Source organism: Ursus arctos, unplaced genomic scaffold (genome assembly GCF_023065955.2).
Source record: "Ursus arctos isolate Adak ecotype North America unplaced genomic scaffold, UrsArc2.0 scaffold_29, whole genome shotgun sequence".
NCBI lineage: Eukaryota > Metazoa > Chordata > Mammalia > Carnivora > Ursidae > Ursus > Ursus arctos.
This window is the reverse complement of record NW_026622974.1, coordinates 6,644,517-6,657,709: the sequence shown is the minus strand read 5'-3', so window position 1 is coordinate 6,657,709 and position 13,193 is coordinate 6,644,517. Positions and strand designations below refer to the sequence as shown.

The 13,193-nt window shown below is 46.1% G+C and overlaps 1 protein-coding gene across 4 annotated transcripts in view; it reads right to left on the bottom strand.

Annotated features, from left to right (window-relative positions):
* Positions 1-8,533: 8,533 nt before the first annotated feature.
* RUNX2 (RUNX family transcription factor 2) overlaps positions 8,534-13,193 on the bottom strand; it is a 123,116-nt gene continuing 118,456 nt past the window's right edge. For all 4 annotated transcript variants that reach the window (XM_026507327.4, XM_048219741.2, XM_057303987.1 and 1 more), the window contains one exon: positions 8,534-12,800. In XM_026507327.4, coding sequence (XP_026363112.1) covers positions 12,322-12,800 — 479 coding nt within the window. In that variant the 3' untranslated portion in view covers positions 8,534-12,321. The remainder of the gene's footprint in view (positions 12,801-13,193) is intronic.

The following is a 13,193-nucleotide window of genomic DNA, read 5'->3' as shown; positions in this document are numbered from 1 at the left end:
ACCTCTCTGGGATTCTGTCTCTTCCCCGTCTACAAAATGGCCCTTTTTGCCAATTCTGTGAGAAACAATGGACCTCATTCTCTCTCTTAATGCTAGGCAGACTCTAGCTGCACCTCTTAAAACTGCTCATAATTTCTCCGTTCTAAAAACCACTCCAAATCTACAGGTAAGAGTTACTACATGGTCCCTTAACACGCCATCTAGCAGGTAATATATTCTTGTCCACGATTAAGGAGGAGGTCAAGAGAGGTTAAGTGGCTTGTTCAAGGTCACACATTTCGTCATTAGGGGTTAAGGATCTGGAACCCAGATCTTTTTTGCCACTCTCTGCTTCCCCCTTTCAAAACACCCCTCAACCCCTTAATGCACGGTTGGCTGCACAGCTGTTACCACAGGGAAGAGAAAATGGAAGAGCGGCCCCTCCCCCTTTGTATGAAAATCACCCACTCTTTAAACACCAAGCCTCCCATATATTGTGGTGGAAATGAAAGGCCTGTACAACTAAATATAGATGCCAAGTACCTTGTAAATATGTTGAGTATTTTCGGAAATGAGAAATGGGAAATGAAATTGGCTATAAGCAGAAATCAAAACTATCTAAATTCTCTCTAGAAACCAATTGCTAACTTTTTAATCTCTGTTGATGGCATTCTGGAGCACTCATGAATTTGCTTAAATAAAGAATGCCCCGACAAACATCTCTCTTTGGGATGCATTAAATCAAACAGAGATGTCTTCCAATATGATTTTTAGTGGTGGCGAGCCTGCCAGGTGTCAGTAGTAGGTGTTCAATAAATACTTGAAAAAAGGAAGCCGAGCGGGTGACAGGGAGAGAGGTCATTTCTGTTCTCTGGGATTTCAGTAAAATGGGATATTAATTCCATATCAGGCGGACTTAAGGAAATAGTCTGTAAAACACTTTAAGAAAGTTGGAGAGAAGCCCTACCTATTCACTTAAAGAGATTTAAAGAATCTAGGGCCGGGAAAACAGATGCCCCCTTCCCAGGCTCCTCCAGGCTGGACACACGTGTGCAAAGCTCGGCACACACCATCTTGGGCTGCAGCTAGGTTTCCTCAAGCCTTGGGTCTCTGATCAGCTGTCTCCACGCCCGAGCATTGCCTCTTAGGGATGGCAGTTCAGATATGGGGGCCCTGGGGCTGCCCCTTTGTCAGGTGGTAAGACAGACCCCAAAGCCACTCCTGGAGAGGTAAGAGTTGAAGTTGACAGAAATTTCTTGACCTGGGTCTTTCTCCCATTAGGTGAGGCCAATGCTGCCGAATTAAGTTCAATAATACTTTTTACGAGTAGCTACATTCACAGGAAACTCAACATACCTAAATGGAAAATCTTGAAAGAGATTACAGATTAAGAGCTGAGGTGCTGGTAGGATCAACATTTCTGTTCTGGATGTGTCGATGTATTTTACACTTATGGTTTATGTAATGTCTCTGAGTTCCTTCGGGGAAGGAGCCCATGGTAAGCTCATTGCCAAACTTAGCCATGAGGTTCAATAGAAAAAGTTTATAAAATATGTAGAAAAATATTACTTTCAAAGACTGACATTTTGGGCGGTACATGGGTGGCTCAGTTGGTTAAGTGTCCAACTCCTGATTTTGGCTCAGGTCATGATGTCTGGGTTGTGAGATTAAGCCCCATGTCGGGCTCCATGCTGAGTGTGGAGCCTGCTTAAGACTCTCTCTCTCTCTCCCTCTGCCCTGCCTCCCCCACTCACACTCTCTTGTGCTCTCTCAGTCTCTCTTAAAAAAAAAAATTCACTCTCTCAAAGAGTGACATTTTTTAAACTGTTAAAATAATAGTTCTTTTTAAAAGATTTTTATTTATTTATTTGAGAGAGAGAGAACATGAGCGGGGGGCAGGGGCAGAGGGAGAGGGAGAAGCAGTCTCCCCGCTGAGCAGGAAGCCTGGGGTGGGACTCGATCCCAGGACCCCGAGATTATGACCCAAGCCGAAGGCAGCTGCTCAACCGACTGACCCACCTAAATTAATAGTTTTTAAAAAGTTGTTCCACTTGGCAGTCCAGCTCTATTGTGATTCAAACTATTTGAAAATTTTATTTACGCTTTTTAAAATAATCATCTTAATTATTATGAGTAATACTGGGTACCATCTATTTTATATCTACTATGTGCTAGGCATTTTCTTATCTCATTAACTCATTTAGTTCTCATTATGTGGATGATAAAGGAGATTGTGTCTAAAGTTTTAGCTTAAGAACATAGTCTTTGGAATCGGGCAGATTGAGGCTTGAGTCTTAATAGCTGCGTAACCTTGGGCAAGTCTGATCCTCAGTCTCCTCATCAGACACGTAGGGATGAAAACAGTGCTAACTTCTTCACCGGCTGCTGGGAAGACTGACATGAGGCACGTGAAATATCAAGCAAGGCGCCAGGCTCGTAGTCAAGGGGGCAGTGACAATGAGATGTTAAGTCTTCCTGTTATTACTTGATCCTGCCACCAGTACCAAACACGGCTTTCCCTCCAAAAGGAAATGAAAACAATGGCCTTCAGTGCCATCCTAAGGGGGAAGGAGGTAACTCATCTTCTGCCTCCATTTTTCCTTTCTCCGCAGGGTGTTCATGCCGGGGAGACCAGGGCCAAGTGAACCTCAGGACAGCTAGGGAAGAAGGAAATAGTGAGGGACGGGTAGCTCGCGTGCCCTTTGTCTATCTCAGGGGAGGGCCCAGGAGACTGATGTCAAGGGGAAAGATGAGCAAAGGGACTTTCTGAAACGACAGTGCGCTTCTCCACCTGTTCTCCGTAGCCCTTCCTTCTCTCTCACTCTCCTGCAGGCCTGGGAGGAAAGCCCCAGGGGAGATGGTCAAAGGGCTCTGTACGGACCCCTCGGACCCCTTGCGCAGGGCACCCCTGCTCTCTCAGGGAAGCCGCCTCGGGCCGGCTTCCTGTGGTGGCCTGAGTGGTGGCAGAGTGCACGCGGCCTGGTCACTGTCTGCTTTGGTCATCACCCCCCCACCCCCGCCCTGCAGCCCCCACAGCGCCTCCGGCTCTGGCAGCAACCTGGGAGAGAAGCAAGCAGCATCGTACATGTGTGGCATATTCTACAGCAAAATAATAACCCAGAGGTTTTATAGACTCTGACAGGGGGAAGAAGGGAGTGCAAAAGATGGAACAAAGATGCCATTTTAAAGTTATTGGCTCGTGTTCAGGATTTCACTATTTTCTATGGCAAGGAGCAAGTAAAAAATTCCTCCTATTGATGAGTATTTTTCTAGTCACTGAAAGCCAAAGGGCTCGGGGCTTCCGACTTCCCCTCTGGGGGAACCTGCGAGCCAGTCCTCTGGCTCACTCAGGCGAGGGCTGGCTGGCGGAGGCAGGAGGCCCAGAGGCCCCCAGCGAGCGGCCCCGATGAGGAACGGGTGCAGGAGGGACACACTGTGTTTTCAGCCCAGGTTCTGTGATCTTTCTGCCAAACAGGGGTTTACAAAGCGAAAACCTCCAGAGACTTCTCATACTTTCTGGCTTATTCTCCTGGTGTTCATCTTAACAGGAATCAGCTGTTTGCCTTCTCACTTATACAGCACGTCGCCGAGGAGAATTTAGCATCTGGTCTGGCTATTATTAAAAACAAGAACATCCTGGTCTGTTGGGAGAACAGCACCACTGGCAATGAAAGGACAGAGATCATTTGCATTCAGGATTCCAGAGATCTATTGCAGCTCAATATCTACTCTCCCTCCCCCCCGACGGCTCGGGTTCCAGATTTTCCCCTCTGCATCCATCATCTGCATTACGGTCTCTCCTCTCTTCTGAACCAGAGACCCAGAGCGGACTTTTCCCTTTCCCTGGGAGGCAGGGAGCCCTGGAGTTGTTCAAACACTGATCCGCTCCTGCCTGCCGTGTGATAAAATTGAACTACCAGAGGAACTTTTTTTTTTTTTTTACAACTACGGAAATGAAAAAGTAAACAAGACTGGGACGGCACTGGTATTTAGGCTCCAGCTTTTTGTTGTTGTTTTCGCCTTTTTCTTTTTTTAAGCATCGGGCTGGGAGCCTGAAGGAACCATATAATATGAAAAACCCTGGGAGGTTTTATTAGCCAATAAAAAAACTGAGTTCCTATTAACCACTTAACTCCTTGAGAAAGTTCCGCGCTTGCCTCCCTCCCGGTCCTTCTCTCTGTCTCGGGCCCACGAGGCGGGAAAGTGGGCCCGGGAGTCCTGCCCGTGCCCCCTGAGTGCACAGAGTACGTTCCAGAAGTTGTGACAGAGGATTACACTCAATGATAATCTCTGCCCTTCTCATCTGTGAAACCGCTAGTAAGACGATCTTGATAAGAGTCCAACTTTCTATGCCCCCAAATCCGCACGCAAAAAGGCTCTTGAAGCACATGGCTGATGAGGAGAAAGGTCACTGTGACTTTCAAGATTTAAATATGACATGAGTGTTCGAGAAGACAGATTGGGGTTGAGGCGTTCCCCCTCCCCCCAAAGATGTAAGGATGCCACAGAAGGCTCCCCCACTTTGGGGGGCAAAGGAATTCAGAGAAACTCAGAAACAGAAAGTGAAACTCGCCCGAGCTGTTGCTCTGTCAGAGGGGTGGATGGAATTATAAAAAAAATAAATGACCTAATTTAGGAAGGAAATGATGTCAAAGGAGACTTAAAACCTAAAACCGTTGTATTAATTCTCCCACGATGATGCGTGTCGCGCGGTTTGGCTGCTTGCTTTTTTGTTTTGCTTCTTTTCAAGGAATGAATTTGCACATTTACCTCAGTCCGTCATCCAGCTGGGGGTTCCTGGTACTCCCCTCTCTCTAAGCCCGCTGAAGCTCGGCCACCAGATCCTGGATCTCAGTCTACGCAGCCTGCTGTATCCCACTTCCGTTTTCCACATCCCGGCTAACTCTGGTTCTTTGGGTTCTCGAGGAGAAATGGCTAAGGCCACGTGAGACCCGGTTACAGTCTTGGATTCTGGCCTCATTTAATGTTGTGCAGACAAGACTACTTCTTGAGGGGCTCGTGTGAAAGAATTTTTACTTGACCGCCAGATTCCCACCTCTTTTTTTTCTCCTTTTAGCCTTTTGCTGTATGGTCTTGATTTCTTTATAAGAATGACAGGTGGTTTGGGGGGGGTGCAATTCTTCCCTTTCTATTGGCTATAGAGGGGCACAGAATGACCTTGGGTGGAAAAAAAAAAAAAAAGAGCCATCAAGCTGTGAGCTACGTTGGCCATGCTAAAAACAGAAGGCAGGTTTTTCAGAAAACCCCACTAAGTGGCCAGACATCATTGCAACAAAATAAGAAAACAAAATAAAATAAGTTTTAGTAAATGTTTAGGTGGGTTTCCAGAAACTTGATCCTTCTGCTTTCCAACTAGTTGTGCGTGTCTGAACAGCAGTCGAGTCACAAAAAGCTTTTAAATAAAAGCTTCACCAAAATAATAACCCCTTCTTAAAGGTCAGCTTCACCGTGCTCCTGACACTCCAGGAAGCATCCAGTGTCCCTGGTCCCCTCTAAATCACCTCTATGAAGAAGAAGAATTGCTTCTTCACCACTTGTGGAATGAAGGCGGTGCTCTTTTGTAGGATTTCCAAGAAAAGCAAACACCTGAGACAAACACCGTGTCAAGTATATGCGTGTATGCACGTGTGTGCCTGTGTGTGCACACGTGTGTGCACTTCAGCTTTCCCTGAATGGCTGCTCAGGCACCTCTTTCCATCCCTCTGCCTCCTTGCTCCATCCTTTTAGGCACACACACACACACACACACACCCCTCAGTGTAGTTCCCTTCGCATCTGCGGTGGACCCTTTTCTTTGCTAAATTCATAACTAAGTTCAGAGCTTTTTAAAAACTTCGCTTCCAAGGCCTCCCAATTGAATACTCACTGCTGGGAAGTCACAGAGAGACTTATCAGGGTACCAGGAATGGAGACAAAGAAGGGAGAGATTCCCTTGCCTTCGCTCAGAGCGCAGAATTCAAATAAAGAACACCCACTGTCCACGTATTGGTTCCTACCTGGCCTTACTTATCACCTTCTGCGGGCCTGAGGGGGGCGCCAAGGGAGGAAGAGCAGAGGCGGGCAGAGGAGGAATTGGAATAACGCGGTGTACCCAGCCCTGGCAGGCAGGCCAGCTGTCTCACCACCCGCACATCCTCTGCACCAACTCCCGGACAGCGCTGGCCAGAAGCCATCCTTCTGGCCGCTGAGGAGTTTGCCTGCCACCTCACAGGTGAGCTGGCCCGGGCTCACTAAAACCGTGGCAGGCAGTTGAGCTGTCCCCAGAAAAACTTCAGAGAGTATAACAGGATCATCTTCTCCTAAGCCTCCTACCGTTGTAGATGCCCCCAAACCATTGTTTCCTAGAACTGGTCTCTAAAATGATTGCCAAAGAATTGGGGCAGGGAAGCCAGCTGACTGGCTTGTCCAGTTTATCTGATCCTCGCAGTAGGGTTGTTTGCTTACATCAGTCCGGCCAGTGCCTCCATTTCTGCTGTGGCTTTTGGCTGTGACGTGATTGTTACCCACCCGTTTCCAGAGGGAACAAGAAATCGGCTTGTGAAGATCTGTAGGCCCTGCTCTCACTCACTGATGGTAAACGAGGCCTTCCCCTACCTCCTCCCTTGCCTTTTCAGACTGTTTTCAAATCCCATAAATATAAACATGTGGCTCTTCAACCGCATCTGTAGATAATAACTTCAGGGGGCTTCCTGTTTACATGGCAATACCCATTTCCCAGCCAACTAAACTCTGCAACAGAGAGCTGAGGTGTTTATTGGGCCAGTGTCGGCTGGGATTGAGTTAACAGGAAACACCCACTCTCAAAGCAATGCCTGATGAGAGATTTGGGGGGCAGGGGTGCACAAGGGGTCAGACACACTGGAGAAACGTCTGTCTTCCTCTGCCCGTCGTTCCCAGTGAGAGCAGAAGCAGCCATGATAAACATGGCCAAGCAGTCCGGGCCTCACAAAGCCCCACAGCTGTACATGTTTCCTGGGATGTGAGGAGGGGGAGGAGGAGGAGATGTGCAGATGGCATAGCCGGGAGCCCCCCTCACAACACATCCCAACCTCAGGGTGACAGCAGGTGAAAGGATGGAAAAAGCTGAAGCACGTCCATCTCGGGGAAGGCCCACGGTCTTCGGCTGGGCTACCCTGTTTTAGTGAGCAATGTATTCCCACACCAGTTCTGTCAAGAAAGCCCGACCAAAGAACGTAGAGAGAGCCTCTAGCCCACTGGTTCTTGATCGGGGACGAATTTTCCTCCCAGGGGACATTCTGGAGACGTGTTTTGTTGCCATGAGTGGGGCAGTGCTATTGGCATCTAGAGGGTAGAAGCCAGAGATGCTGCTAAATGTCCTACAATGCGTAGGACCGCACTCCCTACACACACACCCGCACACACACCAGAGAACTCTCCAGGCTGAAATGTCAACAGTGCCAAGGTCTAGCCCATGCCTCTCCATAAGCCAAAAAAACGGAGACCCAGAGGAGTAAAGCCATTTGCCCTAACCCATGCTGCTGGACAAGGCTGGAGAGAGAGAAAAAGCCACTCTGCCCACCTCCCAGCCGATGCCTTTGAAAGCCACACAGATGTCTAATATAAAAGGATAAATAAATATACATCTTCAAAGAGTTGGAAACAAGTTCGCTGGCCTAGGTCTCACCCACGTGCTTTCAGGATGTCTCCTAGTCTTAGAAATTAGCTGTCTCCCAGATCTCTCAGAACACAATGCCAAAGGGGTAAGAATGAGCAGATCTCGAAGGAGGCCTCGCCCTCTCAGCGTCATGTGGGCCACTGGCCAGCGCCCGAGCATCTCTGCAGCACGGTTTCTGGTCCTTCTTTTAGAACTGTGGTAAGCCAAGGCGGACAGACAGCACAGGACATAACGAGAGCAACCACTCTACCCCAGGCCCTCAACCTTATCGAAGGGGAGGGACTTACCAAAAATACACAATGACCTATTTAAAAAAAAAAAAAATTCTCCAAACTATAGTTCTGCTCACTAGTAGAATTTTTCAGAGGCTACAGCTCTCCAGGTCAAGGTCCATTTTTACTTACCCTTGAGCTTTGATTGACTTTCTTTTTAAGACCCCGCAAGAGATGTGGGAAGGAAAATCGACTACCCCCTACGGCAGGGCTGCCTGAGATCTTCTGACCCCAGCCAGGAGTTCACTTGCTGGCTCCTGCTCTCATGCCCAGAGATTAGAACCATGGGCCCGCGGAGTCCGCTGTCTCTATATCGGGACCGGTCCCTTAGCCAGAATGAGGGGCTTTACCCAAGGATGGGGTGGTGAGCACTCTTTCCTCCGGACACAGGCCGATAAGAAAGTGAGTTCACTGCTAGATCCTTCGCCCACGCCTCTGTAGGAGTAGGACGAACCAAGAAGGCAGCGCTCGGCGAAATGTTTTAACCTCTCACCAGTCATAGAGACCTCCGCTCTCCTCCGGGCCTGGTAAGTCCTACGGCCAAGAAGGGCCCAGGTGTAGGTAGGAGTAGGCGTCAGACCAGAGATGAAACCGTGGCTGAGAAAAGACCCAAAGTACACACGTAACAAAACCAAAAAAAAAGCCATTTTATTGAAAATTAAATTCAAACTTCAAATTAATATTACAATCATGAGGAAAATGCCAAATAATTCCATTTACAGTTGCAACATACAATACAAATAGTCCCTTTGAAGTTGAAAGTAAACTCATCCACAATCATGGCCTGTGGCACAAAGCAGAATTTGTACAATATGTGCAGGGAAAGCAGATCTTGGGCAACAGCAATTGGAAAAAATAAAAATGAAAAGCTTGTATTTACACAAAATGCTACAAACATTTTTTGTTCCACAGAAATCTAAGAATGGTAAAGCATATCCAAAAAAAAATGGAATTTTATTCAGAATACCTAAGAAATTACTGTAACTTATGGTTTTGGCTGATATATTTCAAAGTACTGCATTAAAAAGCAAACAGTTATTTGTAAACATGAAGTAAACAAACATCTAAAAAATTCTCACACAGAAAATATTTTTTAAATGCATTCTCTTTTTAAGAATAACAAATTCAAGGTCTGGAAGAGTCGTCTTTATTTATTATTGTTCTTTCGAATGTCAGAGAAGCCGTTATTGTCTTCACTCAAGCTTTGTGTTTCCATGTATTAACCTAGACTCTGGGTCAGTCCCTTTCCTGGGAATGGAGGGAACACTAAGCCAGCACACACATCTCCTCCCCTCTGAGTCTGCGATGGATGGTGCCTACCATGGGGTGGATTTCTCTGCCCATTTTTAAAAGGCCCTGGTGGGGTGAGACTGTCTGAAGAGCCAACCATAGAGCTCATCAGTTGAGTCTCTCGGTTCCAGGCTGGAAGTCTTTTCACTCAACTAAAACCAACGCTTGTGGTCCTGGAACCCTGACACCGGTCACCCTTTGTGAGACAACGAAAACAGACGGAGAGTGGCTGTGTTGGTCACGCTGTAAACTCCAGCAACGTCTATGCTACAAAAAGAACCGTGCTCTTTGAACCTGAAGGAAATACCGAGTGTTGGCTAGTACGTGGTTCCATGGTAGTAGTAGTGAGCCTTTGCTTTGGTCTTAAAATCACAGATCACATACGTGACCCAGTGCAAACTAAGGGTTCAGTTAAAAAAAAAGGGAGGGGGGACATTTAACCCCCCAGGCTGAAAAAAGGGCAGAATTTAATCCAAGAAATGTGACTTACCCCTTTGGAGTGGTTGGAGTGAGGGTGGAAGGAAGAAGTGCTTGAATTTTTCCCAAGGGAAAAAAAAAAAAAAACGTTTAAAGTGTTTCTGGGTTGCTGCCTGCAGCCACTATAATAACATTTCAACACAAAAGCATCCCTAAAGTCACTTAGTATGTGTACTGTAAACTTAAAAAAGCCCTTTTAACATTAAAAAATAATGTACAAATATAGTACCTTTTTTATTAAATAGGGTACAGCTGGCACTGGTGGTAACATTTTTATGTCAATTAATTAAAATTGAAATGTGTAACCAGACACTGGCTTTTTTAAGTGCTGCTGAAACAAACACATATCTTACACTTAACAAATAAATGGACAGTGGCGTGCTTCAAGCTACCACACACAAACAATAAATAGTACCAGTTACTACTTCCGTCTTAGTTAAGTAATAGAAAAGTGGCTTATTTGTCTAAGCATACTTGGTATACAACCTTTAGAAGGCAAAGTGTTTTTGTTTTGTTTTGTTTTGCCCTCGATTTTCGTTGGGAGGAGTCGGGGTGATTGCAAGGGAGGCCCCCAGCCAGAAGCACAGGTCACGCTGCCCCCCACGCTGTTGCGCAAGGCTTGGCGGCCTCAGAAGCCGGCCTGGGAATGACTGCCGTGAAAGGGTCTCGAGGGGCTGGGGGCAAATCTCTACAAAGTTCTGCTCAGCGGGGGCACAGAATTGAAACGAAGGGGCCCCAGACCTGTGGGGGAGCAGGCAGGGATCTGCCCCGTGGTGTCATGAAGTGATCCTGGCTTGGATTAAGAATTCACACTCGAGAATTTTCCATGGGGTCGCCAGGAGTGGTCAAAGTGCATCCTACAGGAGGGCTTCTGCTCAAATGCATACACAGCAGTAGACACCACGGCCCACACGGCCTTGCCTTCCCTTGACCCCACAGGGATGGATATGGGTCTCCACAGCTCAGCTCTATGCAGGAACTCGCCTGCTACTTCAGAAGACCTGGCTTCCATAAGACAATGGCTTAATCTGCTCCTTTAAATGCAGATTCCCTGGAGAGCTGCCAGTGGGGCCTCAGGTAAGGCCGATCTGGGTTCTCCTGACTTACTGGTTGGTAAGGCGGGTTGGTTAAGAATCCCTGGTGCAATTTGGCGTTACTGTCCTTTAGCCACCTGGGTGGCTTTAAGCTGTGTCTTCACTATGAAGCCTGGCGATTTAGAGTTTTGCTTTAACTAGGAGACCACAGAACATCTTTCCGCAGTTCAATGATTCCCTTGTGCTTCTCTTTTTAATATGACAAGAGTCATCAGTATTCAAAAGAAATTGGGAAACCACATCACTCCAGCATTTCATGCTGATAAAGGGCAACAAGAGTGATACGGGGCTAAGAGTTGGTTTTTAAATCCCTAATTATTGCTTTAAAAGGCAAAGCTGTGTTAGAGGCAATCCTAGGTCTGGAAAGAACGAAGTGTAACATTTCCTTCATACATCACAAAAACAAGCTACGTCTAAGATATTTGGAGATGGACGTATTTTTGAAAATCACATTGTGCCTGGAGGAACTGAAATTGCTTAGCAATATTTCAGATATGGCTCTAGCCCACTGAAGAAATTTGTTATTTAATAAAGAGCACTTTTAGAGACCGAAGTCAACATATCAGTACACTAAGAAATGTTTCAAGGGTCCAAATGTCATTAAATAATTATAAATATATCTTTAAAGTTATATGACCATTCACGTTAGCAAGTTACCTCAGATTTTACACATATTCATAATTTAAAAAAAAAAAAAAGAAAACACACAGCCAAACGCAAACACTATCTATATCATTATGGCTATAATAAGGTATTGCCATTTTGAGTTTTGCATAAAAGGAGAAAGGTGGGGGGGTGTTGGTTGAGGGATGGGATTTCTTTTTGGTTAAATGGGAAAAGGAAACAAAAAAAGTATTTAAAAAAGTAAAATAAAATCATCTATCCTGATCAGTATTTTTTGAAGTCACTTTCTTAAAGTAGGAAAAAACAAGAACAAAAACAAAAAAAACAAAACTGAACCAAACAGTTCAAATGAGAACTTGCGGCAAGTCTGAAAGCAAAGTTTGGGACAGTTACTCGGAATGGATGGTACTGTAATGGAAGCATCCATTCTCCCTCTTTGCCCTTTACGTGCACCTCGACCGGCTTTGGAAGCTGGTCCGCAGAGCGCACTGGTCCATACACAGCTGCCACCGTGAGGGTGTGTGGTTTCAGAGCACAGAGAGGAAGCGGCTCTGCTCTTCTTCCTCCTGAACCTGGAGTCCACCTCTCTGAATTGGCATAGGAACAGGTGATTTGTGATAACAGGCCAAACAACAACACAACAACAACAAAAATACCTTTTTCCTTGGCTTGTAAAAGTACATTTTAAGTAGAAAACAATCTGAAACCTAGATATGATGGTCTCTCTCGGGCCTCCTGCTTCTCAGTATGTCTACCCTCTTATGGTTGCAAGATCATGACTGAGTGAGTGAATGAAAAATCTTCTAAAAAATAGGCACTTTGTAGATAGCTAATTGATATACATATATATGCACTCTCTCTATATATGTATATATTGATACATTTGGGCTGCGGCTCCCAGATACCGCTGGGCCACGGCTGAGGAATTTCAATATGGTCGCCAAACAGATTCATCCATTCTGCCACTAGAATTCAAAACGGTTGGGGAACTGCTGTGGCTTCCATCAGCGTCAACACCATCATTCTGGTTAGGCAAATTTGGATTTAATAGCGTGCTGCCATTCGAGGTGGTGGTGCATGGCGGAAGCATTCTGGAAGGAGACCGATCTCCCCCCGGCACCATGGGGAACTGATAGGATCCTGACGAAGTGCCATAGTAGAGATATGGAGTGCTGCTGGTCTGGAAGGGTCCACTCTGGCTTTGGGAAGAGCCGGGGTAGGGTGGTGGCAGGTAGGTGTGGTAGTGGGTGGTGGCGGACATACCGAGGGACATGCCTGAGGTGACTGGCGGGGTGTAAGTAAAGGTGGCTGGATAGTGCATTCGTGGGTTGGAGAAGCGGCTCTCAGTGAGGGATGAAATGCTTGGGAACTGCCTGGGGTCTGAAAAAGGGCCCAGTTCTGAAGCACCTAAAAATTACAACAGAAGATGGGGGAAAAATCTGTAAATATCAATTAAAATAATGAGAGAATTTTTACAAGAAAAAAAAAAAAAACTTTAGCTTCCCAAAAAGGAACAGCAAGCCACAAATAGACCTTCAAATGCACCAGTCACTACACAGTCTTTTTTTTTTTTCTTCACTTTACAGTCCTTAAGTTCTTCACCCCCCAGAGAATCCCACAGGGCTTTAAAAACCCCAACGTGTGCTAGGTCTTATGTGTAAACCAACCCAACACCGATCGTATGGATTCACTCACCAGACTTTAAGACTGAAGCCTCATTGATTTTTTTTCTTTGTTTCTCGTTGCACCTCAGATATTTGAAAGTGACGTTTTTACTAAGTAGGACAAGTTTCTTTTTCT